Source organism: Pongo pygmaeus, chromosome 16 (genome assembly GCF_028885625.2).
Source record: "Pongo pygmaeus isolate AG05252 chromosome 16, NHGRI_mPonPyg2-v2.0_pri, whole genome shotgun sequence".
NCBI classification, from domain to species: Eukaryota; Metazoa; Chordata; class Mammalia; order Primates; family Hominidae; genus Pongo; species Pongo pygmaeus.
In genome coordinates, this window is record NC_072389.2 from 90,052,941 (window position 1) to 90,072,225 (window position 19,285).

At 44.9% G+C, this 19,285-nt stretch overlaps 1 protein-coding gene across 12 annotated transcripts in view; it reads left to right on the forward strand.

Annotated features, from left to right (window-relative positions):
• The window catches only part of CPEB1 (cytoplasmic polyadenylation element binding protein 1), a 103,987-nt gene that overhangs the window by 71,300 nt on the left and 13,402 nt on the right, over positions 1–19,285 (forward strand). For 7 of the 12 annotated variants that reach the window (XM_054450964.1, XM_054450967.1, XM_054450962.2 and 4 more), the window contains 2 exons: positions 4,303–4,491; positions 17,900–18,126. In XM_054450964.1, the coding sequence (XP_054306939.1) occupies positions 4,303–4,491; positions 17,900–18,126 (416 nt within the window). Of the gene's footprint in view, positions 1–2,807; positions 2,830–3,748; positions 3,938–4,299; positions 4,492–17,899; positions 18,127–19,285 lie in introns of those variants that run through there. The other 5 variants (XM_054450966.1, XM_054450968.2, XM_054450965.2 and 2 more) reach the window with 4 other exon arrangements.

Below are 19,285 nucleotides of genomic sequence, written 5' to 3' on the forward strand. Positions count from 1 at the left end.
TGGATGTACCATTTACGGTAATGAAGCGTTGATTGACAACATCAAATGTTGGCAAGATGTGGTACAGTCTTTTTAATTTTAGCCATCTAGTAGGTGTGCAGTAGTGTCTCACTGTGGTTTTAACTTGGATTTCTTTGACTAATGATGTTGAGCACTTTTTGAAGTTCTTATTGGCCATTTATATAATCCTTGTGAAGTGCTTTTCAGATTTTGTGCCTTTTAACAATTGAGATTTTGTTACTTTTCAGTTAAGATTTCTTTTACTGATTTGTCAGATATGGTTGTGGGTATTTTCTCACATATTGTGGCTTGCGTAATTATTTTCTTAGTGGTATCTTGATGAGCAGAAGTTTTTCGTTGTGATAAGGTCAGCTTATCAGCTTTCTCCATGATCATTGCTTTCTGTACTCTACATAAAGAAACCCTTGCTTCTATGCACTCCCTCTCCCCTACCAAGTTACAAAGATAGGTTCTTAGAGAAGCTTTATAGTTTATACTTAGCTTTCACTTTTACGTCTCTGATATCTACTAAATTAATGTTTGTATATAGGTCAGAGTTTATTCCCTCGTCCCCATATGGTGTTCCAGTGCCATTTGTTAAAAAGTTTTTCCCCAATGAATTGCTTTAAGTCTGGTATATTGGGATTACACAGATGTGCAGATGGCCCCAGACTTAGGGTGGTTCAAGTTAGGTTTTTTGACATGATGATGGTGTGAAAATGATACGCATTCAGTTGAAACTGTACTTTGAGTATCCATATGACTTTTCTGTTTTTATTTTCATTACAGTATTCAATAAATTACATGAGGTGTTCATCACTTTATTATAAAACAAGTTTTGTGTTAAATTATTTTGCCCTACTGTAGGCTAGTGTCAGTTTTCTGAGCACAGTTAAGGTATGCTAGGCTAAGCTATAATGTGCAGTAAATTAGATGTATTTAAAGGCATTTTCAATTTATAATATTTTCAATTTACGATGGGTTTATCAGACCATAACCCCACTGTAGTTGAGGAACATCTGTATATTAATTTTGTTGGTATCACTTTTTAGCACTGTTGAGTCTTCCAGTACATGAACATGGTTTATGATTTTTTTTTTTTTTGAGACCGAGTCTAGCTCTGTTGCCCAGGCTGGAGTGCAGTGGCACGATCTCGGCTCACTGCAACCTCTCCCCTTCCCGGGCTCAAGCAATTCTCCTGCCTCAGCCTCCTGAGTAGCTGGGACTGCAGGCGTGTGCCACCGTACCTGGCTAATGTTTTTTGTATTTTTAATAGAGACAGGGTTTCACCATGTTGGCCAGACTGGTCTTGAACTCCTCACCTCAAGTGATCTGCCTGCCTTGGCCTCCCAAAATGCTGGGATTACAGACTTGAGCCACTGCACCTGTCCTCAAATATTTTCTTTAATCCTCACAAAACACGTAAAAGATGGCTACTGTTGCATCTTTAAAGAAGAAAAGATGCTTAGAAAGACACAGTGGCAGACCTGGTGAGCAGAGCAAGATCTATCAGTCATCTAAAGCTGTTGATTTTTCCAGCCTGCCACACTAATGGTTTTAACAGGTATGGCCTGCATTGAGTTGGATCTAGTGAAGGAATCCTACAATGGTAGTGAAAATCTTTATCTGGAAGAAACAACAGATCGAGGAATGTCTGGATAAGGAGGAAGGTGAGGTCTGTGGTGGGGGTTGTAGGGGTGAGGGTAGAGTTATACTGTGTGTAGAACTCCAAGCTCCTGGATGCATGTAGCCATTTGGTCTTAAATGGGTTTAACAGACCTGTTGCTCAGGCCTGGGGTCTTTCAGCTTGGAGTGGGAAGATTGTGTTAGTTGTATACATCAGTACTGTTCAAACTTTTGAGATGGGGACTACTTTGTCGCCCAGTCTGGAGTACAGTGGTGCAGTCATGGCTCTCACTGCTGCCTTGAACTCCTGGGCTCAAGCAATCTTCCCAAAGTTTTGGGATTATAGGCATGAGCCACCACACCCGACTGCTCAAACTTTTTTTACATACATATGTATTAACTGGGTATCTTGTTAAAATGCAGATCTCAATTCTTTCGGTCTTGGGTGGGGCCTGAGACTCAGTATTTATAACAAGCTCCTGGTGATGCTCATATTGCTGGTCTGCCACACTGTATTTTGAGTAGCAACAGCATAGTTGATTCTCTCCTCATGAGGGATGGCGGTAATCATATGCACAGTCACCCTGATTTTAACGGGTAGAGAATGGCTGCTTCTAGACATAGATGCCCTCAGATTGGGGTATGAGGGGATTATATAGATATTTGGCTTAGGGGGGAATAGATACTTAAATATGGATGTTTCTGAAGGAAGCATTGTGTTTTGGTAACTAATATGTGTGGGTGAAGTCTAAAGTATATCCTTAGCTTGAGGGAAGGGTGAACATAGAAAAGCAGGAGGGGAGTAGTCAGGGGTAGGGGCAGCACCAGTATGGGTGATTTTTGCTAGGCCTTTGCCGTGATGAACAAGGCTTTGACAAACACAGATAGGGAGCAAGCAGAATATCTACAGCCAGCAGGAATAACGTGGATGGATGACACAGCAGCAAAGCTTTAAAAAAAAAAATCTCCAAAGGAAGGAGACTGATAATTTTCCCTTCTCGGCTATGCCTGAGTGCCTGTGGACACAGGGTGTACTGCAGGAAGTTCTGAACAGCTATTTCTGTGGCAGCAGCATTCTCTCGACCCTGCCATGGGAGGTCCCAGGTGGGCATGTTTCCCGTATCTGCTTGCCTTTCCTTGCAACAGGGGAGAGCAAGCAGGTGGAGTGCTACCAGCCGAGTCCAGGTTTGAGCAGCCTGCCTGGTGAGTCTGGGCCTGTTGCCCTACCCTCCTTTATGAGGAAGAAGCCCAGTGACCCCGGGCTCATGTTGGAAAAGGACTGATGTGGGAGGAGATGGCAGAGAGGAAATGGCGGAAGCTCCAGAAGCTGAATTTTCTTAGTCTTTGTTGCTGGAGCTGTGAGTGGCCACAGAAATAAAGCATTGGTCTTGTGCAGCACCTCTGAGAGAGGGCCTGGGCCCTCTCTCAGTTAGAGGCATCAGTGGCCCTCACGGCTGCCCTGTATCATGCTCAGGGCTCCTGGAAGGGCAAGGGAAGCAATATTGACAGAGCTAGGTGATTAAGTTTCAGAGTTTGGTGTTTCTAATAGGGCGTAACGATACTTCAGAGACTGTTTCTCTTGGTTTGTCAGATGCTGCTTTGAGAGTGTTTCCTCAGCCTGTGCCTACAGTTGCAGGAGGGAGGGGAGGAGCTGAGCCGCTGTATCTGCTCATGACTAATACCCATCTTGTTGAGATGAGGGAACCTGGGCACAGGGATTATCCTAGTCAGGGCAGATCTCACTCTGGCATGTGGGTTGTGGGCCATGTCCTGTGAGGTGTACGTGGAACAGCCCAGTGACTCTCCCCCACTCAGCGAAAGCTTACCCCCTTTCTCTGTGATAAGCTGCTCTAGACAAGCCTGGAACACCAGGTGTTGTTCCCCAGGGTCCAAGTGTACAGTGTTTTTCTGAAGGTTATCTTGTTCCTCAGTGGTAAACACTGCTGTGTCAGGGTGCTGCTCAGGGGCCACTTGGAGCACAGATTTTTGCTAGCAGAACTGTGAAGCTTTGCATTGGGCTGCAAAGCCAGGGCTTGAGCCAGCAGCTGGAGAGAGTCCAGGACTAGAGTGTTTTTGGGTTTGGGGGTGGAGAGCAGGGGGAGGGAAAGGGAGGGGCAGGAGGGCAGAGCCACACGAGCAGGCAGTCGGCTGCTTTGGCTCTGCTGTCGGCAGAGAGGACTTCAGTCGTGCGTGAGGGCTGCTTGGCCACCATTGCTGGAGACCGGAGGGCGCTGCCTTGCAACCCAGACTTACCGGCACTGCACCGGGACTATTCCAAGTAGCTGTTGTGCTGTCTTTTCCTGGGAGGCAAGTCTCCTCCCTGTCGTCCCCTCCTGCTCCTCCCCCGTTCTGTGAGGGATGATGCCGCTCTCTATTGCACGGCTCAGCCGGCTGATGTCACTGGCAGCGGGAAGCATCAGCAGCCTGATCACATGCTGGCCCAGTCTGTAATGCAGATGGGATAGGGGTGTGTGTGTGAGGGGAGGGGGCCTGTATGGCAACTGTTCTTGCCCCAGCGCCCCCAAAAGTGCAGAGGCAGCGGCTGCAGCATCCAGCCAGCTTGGATGTCTGGCCTGTGAGCCTGGGGAAACTATTATTAATAATATTTACTGTTGATAATATTGGGGAAAACAGCCCTTAACTCTGAGGTTTCTGCTGTGCTCCTGTCCAAAGCAGACTTCCAGGACTCTGAAGAAACAGTTACAAGCAGGATGCTTTTCCCAACCTCTGCGCAAGAATCTTCCCGTGGCCTCCCAGATGCAAATGACTTGTGCCTTGGCCTGCAGTCCCTCAGTCTGACAGGCTGGGACCGACCCTGGAGCACCCAGGACTCAGATTCCTCAGCCCAGAGCAGCACACACTCGGGTGAGTGCCAGAGAATGAGCTGGCTGGGGTAAGGGGATGCATGGGGGTGGTGAACGAAGATATCCACAGCAACAGTTGTTCTGTTCCCCTTTGCATCACTCCCCACCATACACACATACAACATGGAGCTGTTTTGCAAGAGATGGAAATGCTAGCTGTGAGTGTGGCAGGACAGATGGCTCCGTGTAAAGGCAGGCATGGCTCTTCCACTTATCCTGATAAATTCCCTGGAGTTGTTAGTCTGCACCTGAGTGGCCCTGAGGAGGGTCCCAAAGGTGGTGGCCTTATGCAGAAAAGATCCAGCTAACCCCATGGTGCCCAGGCCTGTCTTGGAGATGATGAAGCAAAACACTTTTAGGTGGGGGAGGGGAGTTAAGGGGTTGATTACTGGATGACCAGAATTACTCAGTGGTTTTAAAAACCAGGGAGTTATATGAAGAGTGAGTGGTCTCTGAATCATGGCAAGGGAAGGATTTTACCCTCAGATGAGGCTGGATAATGCACTGAGATATTTGGAATTGACTTAACATAGGGTTCAGAGCATTGATCCTGGAAAGGGGTAGGCAGGGTGAGTGGGGTGGGGTAACTCCCAGCTATAGAATCTTTTTTTTTTTTTTCCCTTTGTGTTGAGAGTGACCAGCTGGATAAAAGAAGAGCCACTCCCCTTTAGGATCCCTTGTCTTCTTGGTAGGGTTCAGTGGGGACAAACTAAAGGGACTTCTTGGCAGCCCCCCCTTAAATTGCTTCTGCTCATACCTTCTGTTACCTGTTCATTTCCCTCTTGTGGTATAAGGAGGAGGGTTGCCCAAATACAAGTCTTGGAATATTCAGGAAGAAATGTGAACTTAAACACTACCGGTATACTTACAACCTACATATTTTGCTTTATATAAATTATAATAAAGAGGTATTGGCAGCAGATACTCTAGGAAAATGAAAAGGTGGTAAGGGGCAGTGGGGAGGGGGGGAGGGGGTGGTACAGCCATTCGCTGTTGGTAGTGACAGTGGGAAACACCAAGCCTGCTGTCCTTCCCTTCCCTCCCTGGTCCAGGAACCGGCAGCCATGGCAGCAAGGTACTGTCTTGTTGATTTCTGTGGCCTCCACCCTGTTTGGCGCAGGTCTTTTTTTAGAATGCTTTGCAGAGCCTGGGCCCGTTGTGTCTGTTAGGCATTTTAATGCCCAGTTGTTTTGGTAAAACCCCATTTAGGAGAGGGGTATTGAAATTGTTTTATGTGGATGTGGATGGGGAGAGCTTTACCTTAAGTAACTATCTCTGGGTTAAGATAGGGTTTCTTGAAGTACTGGCCTTCTGCTGACTCAGGTTTTTCCAGAAAAGTCAGCAACTACCCTGTTCCCCTGGGCAAGGAAGTATGGTGTCACTGTTTGGTATTCTATGCCTGGAGACCACGGTACTTTGTTTTGTGTGTTCTTGAAGCCAACCTTGGGGGCCTATGAAGCCAGCCTCCCCTGTCCTCACTTCCACCGTATCTGAGCAAAAGATAGAAGAACTCACACAGGAGATGGGCACCTGTCTGTGGGCGATCAGTGTTTGACCAAGGCACTGTCTTTCACTGGCATCAGGTTGAAGTATAGCCCTTCTTTGGCTCTCATTCTCTAAGCTACAATGCTCTTTCTGAAATACGTTATAGCATTGGGCCCATAGAAATGCAGGTGTGCCCCACTGGGGGCTTGGAGAGCTTGGTCTGAAAGTTACTATGAAATTCAGCTATTAAAAGTAGCTTGGATCTAGTCATAATATCCACAGCTTCTCCACCACCTGAAAGGCCTGTGCTACATTGTAGCTGTTTGTCTCTGAAATAGAAATGGTTTTTCTTTTCCACTTTCCATCCCAAGCCACTTTAGTGATAAATATTACATGATTTTGTGGACCAGGGAGGGACTGCAGCCTGAGCCTCAGAATTCATAAGGACCAGAACCAGAGTTACCCCAGCAGTATGATCTGGCTGTGTAGGCAGGTTAGTGTGGGTATGTTTTCCTTTCTGAGGGTTGAGGACACACCCATCCCTAATCGTCATGTTGCCTTTGGTTTTGGAGCTGTGGTGACAGCCATTGCTCTTCTTTCCCTGGGCTCTGGGCCTTCTTGGAAAGCCCACATGAGGGTACTACCTCCTGGAGTAGGATGCAGCCCTCCCACCAGCCAGCTGCAGTGCCAGATCGTGCACCCTCACCAGCAATGCGGGAACATGCAGCCCACATTCCAGTGCCTACACTGCCTTTCCGTCTGAAAACCAGCTAGCTCAGTTGCTTCAGTGAGGGAGGAGGCTTTCAACAGCTCTGGGCATTTTCGGAGTTATCCTTGCAGATACCCTGTTACACTGTTGTCTCTGTGTAGAGACCAAGACGCAAGCTTATTCCTTGAGCTCTGCTTGGTGATATATTGCCCAAGGCAGCTATGGCATCACATCTGACCATCTTCCACCACTCTTAAGCAATGAACAAGGTTGCAGATAGTAGGGCTGTTGGCTAAATTCATTTGGCAAACATCGAGCATTCATTGTGTGCAGCACTGGAAGTACAACATTGAATAAGATAAAATTGTTACCTTTAAGTATCTCCATGGCTATCAAAGGAAAACAAATGAGGAGGTATACCGAGTGCTGCATCTGCTATGATAGGGGCTTTCTTTTTTCCCCTAAGGATTTTCTTCATTGTAACAACCTTTCACTGGATTCTTAGCTTGAGGCTGGTACATGGATAGCATTCTCCAGGGGCCAGAGTACTTCTGCTATCTAGATTTCCTTGGCCTCAGAGTCCTGCAAGAAGACCCTGGGATAGAGTCTGTTTTTGAGAATTGTACCTGCAAGGCCTGCATGGGCTTGGATGTAACACTTTGTGTGGTCCTTCTCTTCTAGACTGTGCCTACCCTGAGGCACCACCCCTTGATGGGGAGGAAGACTTTTGGGGCAAGATGAGTATTATAAGTGCATTTTTCTTATACCCCAGTGCTACCCTTTCTCATGTCCAGGGCTACCCTTGTCCTGCTTGCAATGTCTTAAGATCTGTAATGGAACAGAAGGGCTGTGGAAACTGTCCTCAGTATCCCGGAATGGGGCAGGGAGTGACTAATAACCACCATTTATCGACTACTTTTTGTGCTAAGTACATCACATGATTTTAATGCTTGCACAGATGAGGAAATAGGCTCATGGAGGTTACAAAGTGCCCAAAGTGACACAACTACTGGAAGACTCAGAATTCTAACCCAGGTCTCTGGTTACAAAACTCATATGCTTCTTGTTACACCTGTGGTCCTGTTAGCAGAACTCTAACATATTGGGTGAGAAAACTTAAAGTAACCATATACTACTCTAGGGGCCATTCAGCTAGAGGTGATGTGCTCTCTTGATGAGATCTCTGAAGGTGAGGGCATATGGTAGACAGTTCCAGCCCCATCTTGATCCCTGAGTCTCAGCTCATCAGCTGTACCACCCGCTGGATTTGTCTTCCTGCCTTCCCCCTTGCGACTCTTTTGTGTGCAGCATTATGCAGCAGAAGAGTGAGGTGACTGAGACTACTTTGGGGGACCTGGAAACAAGGACTCTCTTAATGATGCCTCGTACAGAAGCCCAGTGGGCAGACCAGATGTGCAGTCTAAGGATGCCAGAGGGGCATGTCTGTTTTTTCCCACTCCCCTTTAGAAGTCCCTTGAGGACTAACCTGTTCACACTCTGGTTTTCTTTTCTTTTCTTTTTTCTTTTTTCTTTTTTTTTTTTTAGATGGAGTCTCACTCTGTCAACCAAGCTGGAGTACAGTGGCGTGATCTTGGCTCACTGCAACCTCTGCCTCCCGGGTTCAAGCAATCCTCTGCCTCAGCCTCCTGAGTAGCTGGGATTAGAGGTGCCCACCATTACACCGAGCTAATTTTTTTTTTTTTTTTTTTTAAGTAGAGACGGGTTTTCACCATCTTGGCCAGGCGGGTCTTGAACTCCTGACCTTGTGATTCACCCGCCTCGGACTCCCAAAATGCTGGGATTACAGATGTGAGCCACCGTGCCTGGCCCACACTCTGGTTTTCTGCCCTAACTGCTAATCAGTGAATGGAATGTTCCCTGTGCTGTGTCACTTGCAGGCTCCCCATTGATCTGCAGGCTAGATCAGCCTAAGATGAGTGGGGAGTCTTAAGCAATTTTCTTCTGAAGCTTCTTCCAAACAACCATTCTGAGGCGACATTCAGAACGGGATTAGGTCTCTCTTATGTGGAATATGGACTTCCTCGGCCCAACCAAGGTCTCTTGTAAATCTTTCTCAACTCTCAGTTCTCCACTACTGTATTCCCAGCAGTAGAACAGTGCTTGGCTAATGGCTGTCTAATACATATTTTTTGAATGAATGATGAGTGCTGAGCCACTGTGTTTATCCTGGGTGTTTTTTAACTGCAGAATTCAGACAAGGTCTCTCCCATTCTTCTGCCTCCTGCTTGTGTTGATTTAGCTGGATGGACAGTCTTCAAAGATCAGTATCTTGGGCCCTGTAGCTTCTAGGGGACGGTGATGTACTTATACAAAGTTTTCATCATACAGTGGAGCATGAGCTCTATTGTGGAGTCAAGTAGTCTATTTGGGAAAGCTTTCAGTGCAGAGAGGAGGGAGAACCTGGGAAGCAGTGTGGCCAGGGGAGGCCTCCTAGGTGAGAAAGAAGTTGAGGTGGTTAGTGACAGAGGCAGGATGTGTGCTGACCTTACAAGGGACATGAATATGTCTTTTCTACAGGTAATGAAACTTGCCTGATGATCAAGACTGGGAGTTATACTGGGGAGAAGGGCTGTGTTTGTCACTAACTTGAACTTGTGGGATCCACAGTCGGGGGGAAGTCCACACTCTGATTACTGCCACAGTAGAGATATGGTATAGAGTTGCAGATTTGGGGTCACAGGCAGAGTGGTCTGTTTTCATACATGGAATGAATGTTACTCTCCCCTCTTCCTATTCCTTCAGAGAGATCCTGAGTAAGCAACCTAGAACCAAGGATGGTGATAGGGAAGAAGGGTTCCAGGTATATGGCCTTATATCACAGGCTAGAAATAATGGCTCTTGGTCTGGATTTTCCCCATTAGATTTTTTTCCCCATTAGACTATTCCCATTAGATAACAAGCATCTGACCATCATGTCTTGGGGCTAGTCTCTCCTTCAGCTAAGCTTAAGCTCAGATGGTCTTATAATGCAGGCATTCAGTGCCAGGCTCTTGTTGCCATTGCTAATGCTGCCATCACACTCCAGGTGCCTTTGCACTCTTGGGGAAGGCTTCCGAAAATTTGAACAGTGACTCAGCTGTAAAACCGACAGGAGTTGGCATAGAAGGGTGAAAGTAGAGAAAATTAACAATCAGTCTAAAAATATTACTGCTGATTTGGCCTTTTATACCCTCTGAGGTAGCATTAATGAACTGGAACCCTCTGCCAGGTCCTCTCCTCCCCATGACTTCCCTGAGAGATGTCTGTAGCTGAATTCCTGCCAGCATGTGAATGGGGATGGGTACGTGTGTTCTAGGAAGAGCACAATGTCTTACCCATTTTTAGAAGATAGGAATTTGCTGGACACTTGGACACCAGAGCTGGAGGCACTTGGTAAACCTCAGACTTTCCATGATCCCTTGTGTTCTGGAGGCCAGGAGAGAACAGAGCAAAGAGGTCAGGGCCTTGGCCATTATTGGAGATTGACTCTAGGACTTCTCACAACCCCTCCCCCTCCTCTAATCCATCTAGGTTAATACTTGACATTTGGAATTATGAAGTTGTGTGCCCCATGATGGCGAGTGGACTTTGAGGTGAGACACTGGCCTGCATTATAAGGGACCTGTCATTTCCACTGGATTTTAGTTTATGTGGCTTAAAGAGAATGCCTTTCCAGTTAGGTATGCTCATGGCTTTGAATATAAATGGGAACAGTCTAACGCTAGCTATTTTGCTCCTTTATTTCTGATTCCCAGCTGGTGGAAATCGGTGCTGCATACTCAGCAACCTTACATAGGGCAGGTATGGTCTCATGAGCTGGGAGCAAGACAGGTTTTCTTTCTTGAAATGAGGTTCCTCCACTTCCCTTTGTCTTTGCTGCTTTGCTGCTTTCTTTCCATTGTCTTTGCTGCTTTCCTTCCTTTGATCTGTAGACACTCAGAGAACTGCCTGGCCAGACCCTATAGAGGTACAGTCACGTCACTCTAGGGCATCTGACCATGGGTGGCAGTTTCCACAAAATTCACTTGTTCTGTGGGTTGAAGGAAATATCAAACCAGCTGGCAAGTTCTAGGCCTCTTGTCTTCTTGGTATCTTCTAGTCAAATTTACAGTATATCCCTTCTGATTTAATATTTGCAGGAAACTGATGCATGGAGATGCTGACATCCCACGTGTTAATTCTGGGGCACCCTGATCCTATTCTCTAGGATGGCATTTCCGTTTTCTGAGCCATCAATCCAAGTCCTTTCCCTGTTTTTCTATGTGGTTGGTATATAATTCAGTGAGACACTCTTCCTTGCTCCTGTACTTGAATGTAGGAGTGTATTGCAGTGGCCCTGAAGATCCCAGTAGAGTCTGGGGAGGGTTGATTAGGACAGAGTGATTTCCACCCTGCCCCCCCTCGAGCAGAGAAGCTTTCTTCAACCTTTTTCTCTTTGAAGAAATTGAGACTCAGGGAAGAAGTATTGTCGCAGATGTGATGTGGTGCGTCACTGGTTTTTAAACCTCTGTTTTGGCGATGGCCTGGGTAGGGATGAGTTAAGGTTTATTCCCCTAAATCTGTATTACACTGTAAGTCAACACTGTGTCCTTAGGCCGGGTGCAGTGGCTCACGCCTGTAATCCCAGCCCTTTGGGAGGCTGAGGCGGACGGATCACAAGGTCAGGAGATCGAGACCATCCTGGCTAACACGGTGAAACCCCGTCTCTGCTAAAAACACACACAAAAAATTAGCCGGGTGTGGTGGCGGGTGCCTGTAGTCCCAGCTACTCGGGAGGCTGAGGCAGGAGAATGGCGTGAACCTGGGAGGCAGAGCTTGCAGTGAGCTGAGATCACACCACCGCACTCCAGCCTGGGCAACAGAGCGAGACTCCGTCTCAAAAAAAACCAAAAAAACCAAACAAAAAAAACAAAAAAAACCATTGTGTCCTTAAATTGAATATCGTTGATAGAAAAGGGTAGGGCCTCAGCATACTGGCTCCATGGAATACGTACTCTGTCTTTCAGTAGAATTCAGCAGTCATTGTTCACCTGCTTTTTGCCAGATGTTGAGCTAATTGCTATTGGAGTAGGGTGGTAAAGATGGGTCTTGGTATGCTTGGTTGAGAAGGCACAACTTTTTACACATGTGGGCCTGCAAATATCTATGCAGATTTTTTTGAGACTTTAAAAAGCATGTTTAAAAGAAGATTATTTCTTCTAATAGAGACTCCAAAAGTACTCAATTACTATCTGATCCTCTGGGATCCTAGTTCCTATTACTTGTGCTTGATTTCCCTTTGCTGATTAGATAAGTTACCTTGAAAGAGTCAAAGAAAGCCAAATGGGAATTGACTTGTTTTCCTTCCCGTCGTTAAAAAAAATGGAAATAATTTGAAGTTTATAGAAGTTATACAAATAAAATTATACAGAGTATTTGTAATCCTTTTTATTCAGAACCTCCTATTGTTCGTGTTCATTTCACCCCATTTGCTTTATCATTTGCACATTCTCTCTCCATATATCAAGACATAATTGTTTTCTGAGTCATGAAGAGGAGAGATAATTGGCCCAGGCACGGAGGCTCACACCTGTGATCTGAGCACTTTGGGAGGCTGAGGCAGGAGGATTGCTTGAGCCCAGGAGTTCAAGACCAGCCCGGGCAACATAGTGAGATCCTGCCTCTACAAAAAAAAAAAAAAAAAAGTTAGTCAGACGTGGTGGCATGCCGCTAGCTACTTTGGAGGCTGAGGTGGGAGGTTGAGACTGCAGTGAGCTGTAATTGTGCACCTGAGCTCTAGCCTGGGTTACAGAGGGAGACCCTTGCTCAAAAAAAAAAAAAAAAAAAAAAGAATAGAGATGATCTTACATATATTCATATGTAACAAAACAGTTAACTTTAGTCAATTTAAAGTTGATAACACTACTTTGATTAAACTGTCATTCATATTCCAGTTTTGTCAAGTGACCCAGTAATGTCCTTAAATCCTTAATAACATTTTTCTCTTTCTGCTCTGAGTAGGCCCTTGCTCCTTTTGGTTTTGCTCAGTATGAGCTTACAAAGTCCCTTGGGTTGTCTTGAATGTTTTTCACAGTGATCAGCTTGTTCTAGCCATCACTTTTCCTGAAACTATGATAATCCTTACCACTCTTTTTTTATATTCTTATTTGTTCATGGTTACTATGTCTGTCTTGCCTCTCTGTGTTGTCCTCCACTTCCACCCAGTGTTTTCAGAGAGAAGGAACTGTTAAGTAAATGTCCTGTATAGCCATGTTGATTTCTTTATCTGATGCCTTTTTTTTTCTCTTAAGTATTTACCATTTTAGTGTGAGAACTGTATTTAAATTATAACCTCCAGTCTTTTTTTTTTTGAGGCAGGATTTTGCCCTGTTGCCCAGTCTGGAGTGCAGTGGCATGATCATGGCTCACTGCAGCCTCAACCTCCTTGGCTCAAGTGATCCTCCTGCCTCAGCCTCCTGAGTAACTGGGACTATCAGTGCATGCCATAATGCCTGGCTGATTTATTTTTTTTTTTAGAGACAGGCCTTGCTATGTTGTCCAGGGTGGTCTTGAACTCCTGGCCTCAAGCAGTCCTCCTGCCTCAGTCCCCCGAGGTGCTGGTATTACAGGTGTGAACCACTGCACTTGGCCATAACCTCCAGTCTTTAAGTCAGAGGAAATAATTATATATGAAAGATGTTTGGATATGATAAGGCAATTGATTAAGAATTTGAAGTAGCAAGCCTCGGGTTTGTATGGATCAGTGCTTCTAAAACTTAATGTGTATACACATCTCCTGGGGATCTTTTAAAAACACAGATTCTGATTCAGGTCTGGGGTGGGACCCAAAATGCATTTTTAATGAGTTCCTGTAGTGGCAAGGCCCTAGATAAGATTTAAGACCCGAATACTCTAGGTCCTAAAGCAGGGACTTCTGGTAGGGAAGATCAGTAGTCTGTAGTTGATGGTCTTACAGGATTCAGACAAAGAAAAAGTGCTGAGGAATGTGAAGACAAACAGATGTGAAGTCCTAAAGATTAAAAAAAAAAAAAAAAAAAAAGTAGCTAGTGAATGGTACTTGGAGTGGGAAAGAATCCAGTCTCTGTCACTCATTAGCTGTTACTTTTACAAACTGACTGCCCCAAGTCTTGGTTTCCTTTTGTTAAGATGCAGTAGTAATAGCCACTTCTTAGGATTTGGTGAAGACTGTTTACCTAAAGTGCTTCTAACACAGTGTTTGGCATGTGCTAGATGTTCAGTAAGTGGTTAGAAGCTTAACTGAACCTGGTCCAGATTGCGGAACAGATGAATGACCATGAACTGTGAGCACTTAAGGAAGTAGAGTTCGTTAGTGACCAACGTGGGTTTTCATGCCATTTTCTACTTAGACAGGTTTATTGCCAGATTAGAGGATCACTACAGAGGTAATTCCTAGCTTTGTACAGGAATTTGGCAAAGTCTCAAGATACCTTTGTAGGCACAGTAGAGAACTTTCAAGTTAGCGGAGGTAGATGGGTTTGTGGCTGGTGAAACAGGTGTACCAACACAATAGTGAATACAAATTGATGTGAATGAGAAAAGGGGTCTATAGTGCTTACCATGTTGCTTTTTTGACTCTTTCCAAAATACCTTTTAAAAAAAACCTTGGGTGAGGACAGTTACCAGAGCCCATACTTGCCATCTTTGGTGTTTTCAGACACAAGCCTTTGGGGCAGCATCCCCTCTTGGGTATTTTTTCTGGCATTCTGCTTTATGCTGTTTCTTCCTTGACAACTCTCAGAGCTCTCTGCTGTGCCACTTGAAACTCCCCTTTTCCAGGGTTAACAAACTGGCTTTCTTCTTTTTACTGGTGAATGCTCCCCCCATCTTCTGCTTTAGCTGAAGACTTTTCCTTTAAGATGCTGCTTTGCCAAGTAGAGCCTACTCATTGCCCCAGGTCTCTGAAAATCTCATTGTTTTAACTCCATGCCCAGTTATCACCATCGGTCCCTTTAGTGTCCACATGAATGACTTATCTAATATTTCAAACTTCTCACATTCTAAGTCAGCCACCTCTAGTTCCATACTCTGGACCTTGCCATCCTCAGAGCTCTTAATCTTCAATGTCCCACCTCTTCGTGTTTATCTTGTCTGCCACCCTCATTCCTCTTATAGCTATCAGCCTATTGAAATCACTGGTTTTCCATTTATTTGCTCCTAATCTATTGACTTTGTTCTGTCTTTAGCCTATAATGCACGACCCATTCTTCGTTTCCTTTGTTGCTGTTATCAATTCTGTTGTCGCATTTATTCCTTCATACCCCCTTGGGGGAACAAAAACATAGCTCTGTATGGCTCCAGTGTCCATCCAGGTATCTGAGCTCTGCTGGAGAAAATCCTTTAAGTCCAACTTAGTTTTCCTCTTTGCTGGGCACTGGTTCCTACTGGTACTTTTCCTTAGTTTCCCTGGTCAGCCTTCTTTGCTATCCACACAACAGCTCTGCAGATTCCCTTTGCCGTGTCTCTCAGTTACCCTTAAGATAAAATCAAGCTGGGTGCAGTGGCTCATGCCTGTAATCCTAGGACTTTGTGAGGCTGAGGTAAGAGGATTGCTTGAGCTTAGGAGTTCGAGACGAGCCTGGGCAACATAGTGAGACGCTACCTCTACTAAAAATTTTTTTTAAGTCAGCCAGATGTGGTAGATATCACATGCCTGTAGTCCCAGGTGTTCTAGAGGCTGAGGTGGGAAGATTGCTTGAGCCCAGGAACATTGAGGTTGAAGTGAGCCACTGCATTCCAGCCTGGGCAACAGAACTAGACCCTGTCTCAAAAAAAAAAAAAAAATGACAATAAGATAAAATAAAAACTATTTAACCTAGTTGTCAGGGTTCTTTGTGATTTGAATTGTTACCTCACTGTTCATCACCCTAACTTGTTTTTGTGAAATGTGGAAAAAGATGAGGCCCTCCAGGGCATTGGTACCACTTTTAAGACCAATGCATGTGATCTGTTGATTTTTCACAGTGCCTCTTTGCCAGGCTTTGCAGCATTAGGGTGGAACCTTGAATAAAATCTTCACATATTCTGCCTTCTCAGGGCATGGACTCTACAGGCTTTGATTTTGGATTTCTTTCAGACAGGAGTTTGTCAAGGAACTTTTTTTTTTTCAGAGTCTTGCTCTATTGCCCAGGCTGGAGTGTAGTGGCGCAATCTCGGCTCACTGCAACCTCTGCCTCCTGGGTTCAAGCAATTCTTGTGCCTCAGCTTCCCGAGTAGCTGGGATTACAGGTGTGCACTTCCACGCCTGGCTGATTTTTGTATTTTCAGTAGAGACGGGGTTTCACCATGTTAGGCAGGCTGGTTTCAAACTCCTGACCTCAGGTGATCTACCTGCCTCAACCTCCCAAAGTGCTGGGATTACAGGCGTGAGCCACCACACCCAACCAAAGGATTATTTGAGAAGTTTGTCAAGGATTATTTCTGATGGTTATCAATCCAAGCATTTTGAGACAGTTATAGCATACAGTTAAATGTTAGAGCTTTGAAAACTGCTTCAAAAGGCACTTTCAAAGTTAGGAATGTTTCCTTGGAAAACAAAATGCTAAACTAACTCCTTGCTGGATGTGATGTGGCTCCACCCCACCCACATCCCACAACATACATACATACATATTAGACTGGCTAGATATAAAAAGATTGACCAAACCAGGTGTTGGCCAGGTTGTAGAGGGACTGAAACTTTCATCACTGCTGGTGGGAATGTAAAATGGTATAGTTCCATCTACTTGGAAAACAGTGTTATGACAGTCTCTTTAAAAATTAAAGCTATTTTTACTACAAAACAATAACTAGATAAATAGATATATCTACAGTTTCCCCTGTGTTAAATGTTAAGGATACACCTACCATGGCTTATCCAAAAGGGGAGGTCATATACCTAAAGGAGAGTGGGCTGGTCTGGTCCCATATTAACAGATGTTTGGGATCTTGTGTATATGTTCCATCAATGGCATGTGTGTCTGGTACCCTGAAAGCATGCATTGATTTTGATTTCAGTCTTGAGAGCCTTATTCCTGCTTCTTGGGACTCCAGCTCCAGACAAGCATTCAAACTGACTTAGAGGCCGGGGAGGAAACCAGCTCTGCGTGACCTGTGTTTCATTTCATTGCTAGTCAGGGCTGAAGTGGGGCCAATCACAGCCAGTTATTGAGCACTTACACATATTATTTTGGTTTTACCTCAGCCATTTTGAGGTGAATGTTCTCATTCTTCAGATGAAAAAAAAAAAAACTTCAAATTAAGGCTTCTTTCCTAGATTTAGCACACCCATAGCTCCATGGCAAAGCCCTCTTATTCCTTATCCTCATAGATAGAGGGTGTGCTTTGCTTAGGTTCCCCAAGGCCAAGTGTGGAAAACATTGCTCTTTTTTTGTTTCATATTTAAATATTTATTGTGTCCTGGGTGCTACTGTGCTGAGCTCTTTCCGTCTGGTATCTAATGATTGAGCTGTCCTAACAACGTTATGAAATAGTTGATACTCCACCCTAGATGCCAGTGAGAAAATAGAGGGTCAGAGAAGCTAAGTGAGCTTCCCAGAGCTCACAGACGTATACAAGAGGTGTCAGACACAGGGTTTCATCCCAAGTTTAAGTCAAAGAATGGGCTTAACCATGTCATTCTGCTTCCATCCTAAACATTTCAAGTTCAGGGGTACATTGAAGAGAATCTGTATATGCTAGAAGTTTGCATAAGTGAACCTCTCACATGAGGTGGTATTCTTATGCTATACCAGATTTCTGGGGTGTGGCCTGAAATTCTATATTATAGCATTAGAAAGGTGGGAATTCTTCTAATAAACAAATTGTCAGGCAGTAAAGATGAAGTATGGTTTGGGATTTCTAACTGTGCTGTAGGTGTATCCAGGCATTAATAGCAGCTGTGACCAGGGTCCCCAGTGACAATTTCCCAAGTGCTGGCATTGACCTTTTAAGCCTGGGTAGCAGAACCCAGCAGTTTTGCTGCTACTGTAACACCAGGAACTCTGGTCTTCAGTCAGCCTGTAACTTCCTCTAACAGGGCCCTTGTGGCCAGGTCTCAGAGCTGGATATATTTCTGTTCATTATATTGTGTTTTGCTGGCATGCTTTTAGTTGTCTTGCCTTTGGTATCTCTTGTTGGGTGGCTGTAGGAGAAGAAAGAGGCTGTTGGCTGCAAAGAAAACTAAGAGGTCATGAGGTTTCCTTTTTTGTCTTCCTAGTACTGAGCATGCTCCATAACCCACTGGGAAATGTCCTAGGAAAACCCCCCTTGAGCTTCCTGCCTCTGGATCCCCTTGGGTCTGACTTGGTGGACAAGTTTCCAGCACCCTCAGTTAGAGGATCACGCCTGGACACCCGGCCCATCCTGGACTCTCGATCTAGCAGCCCCTCTGACTCAGACACCAGTGGCTTCAGCTCTGGATCAGATCATCTCTCAGATTTGATTGTATGTAACTCATTTGGGAAAGGGGAGTTGTGGGTGGAGTTGCCTGTGTGTCTCCAAGGGGAAGGAGGGTACAATATCTATGGGATGCCTGTCCCCTGGAATGCAGGCTGGGAGATGGGATGAGGGGAGGAGTGGAGATCATTGTGGAAATTTGTAGAGTTCTCATCCTTAACAGGATAGAGGATACTTTGAAGACCCATTGAGCAATATATTGCAGGACCTGAGCTCAGGACTCTCATTTTACTAGCTACTCCAAGAGTACTGGAAAACACTTAATTTCAAAAGTAAATGTGAGGGCCCTGGCAGTGTTCTGTTTCTTTACCTACACGGGGTGCTTTCTTTAGCCCTTAAACGGTGTCATTTATGTACTTTGATGTATGATATCTCAAAATTAATAACTTAAAAAGTTTTTAAGTAGTAATTAGCAGAGATAGGATTTTAATTCAGATCTGGCTGTAGCTCCTGTATTTTTTCCACTGACCCATGTCAGCTTTCAATTCACGCCATGATGAATCTATGAAACATTGCCTCAGTTAATTTTTGCATCTCACGTTCCTTATCTACAGCCATGTATGATGCGTGTGGTCTTCAGGCTAAGTGGAGTTGGCAAATGAATTAGAATAGGTAGGGGATACTATAGATAGAGTAGTACAGATAATATAGATAGGGGACAGTAGAAGTAAATACAGGTGGGATTGGCAGTGAGAAATTACCCCAAAATAAGACTACAGTTTCAGATGCCTTATAAGCATTTTTGTTGCCAAATCTCCCGAGCTGAATGTGCAGTGAATAGAATGGCTTATTTTACCACCTTCTTCTCTTCCCCATACCCAGGACTGGCAACTTTGGTTGTGATCGCCTGTCAGCCTGTCCTAGAATATGGAAGTTGGCGATGGTGTTCTCACTGTCCATTGGTTTTATCTGTTAAGGCTGCATTTCTAAAAGGGCAGTCACACGCAGGTCTCTTTGCTTCTCTGGGCTGCAGTTACCTCTTCTGTAAAATGGGGTCAGATACAGTGCTGGTAGTTCTGTCTATATTACTTAGATTGGACTCAGTCTTGGAAATTTATCTCATGACTGATTAATATTTGGGGATTTTAAAATATTCTGTCAACGAGTTATTTTGATAATGTATCATTTCACACATGTAAATTAGAAT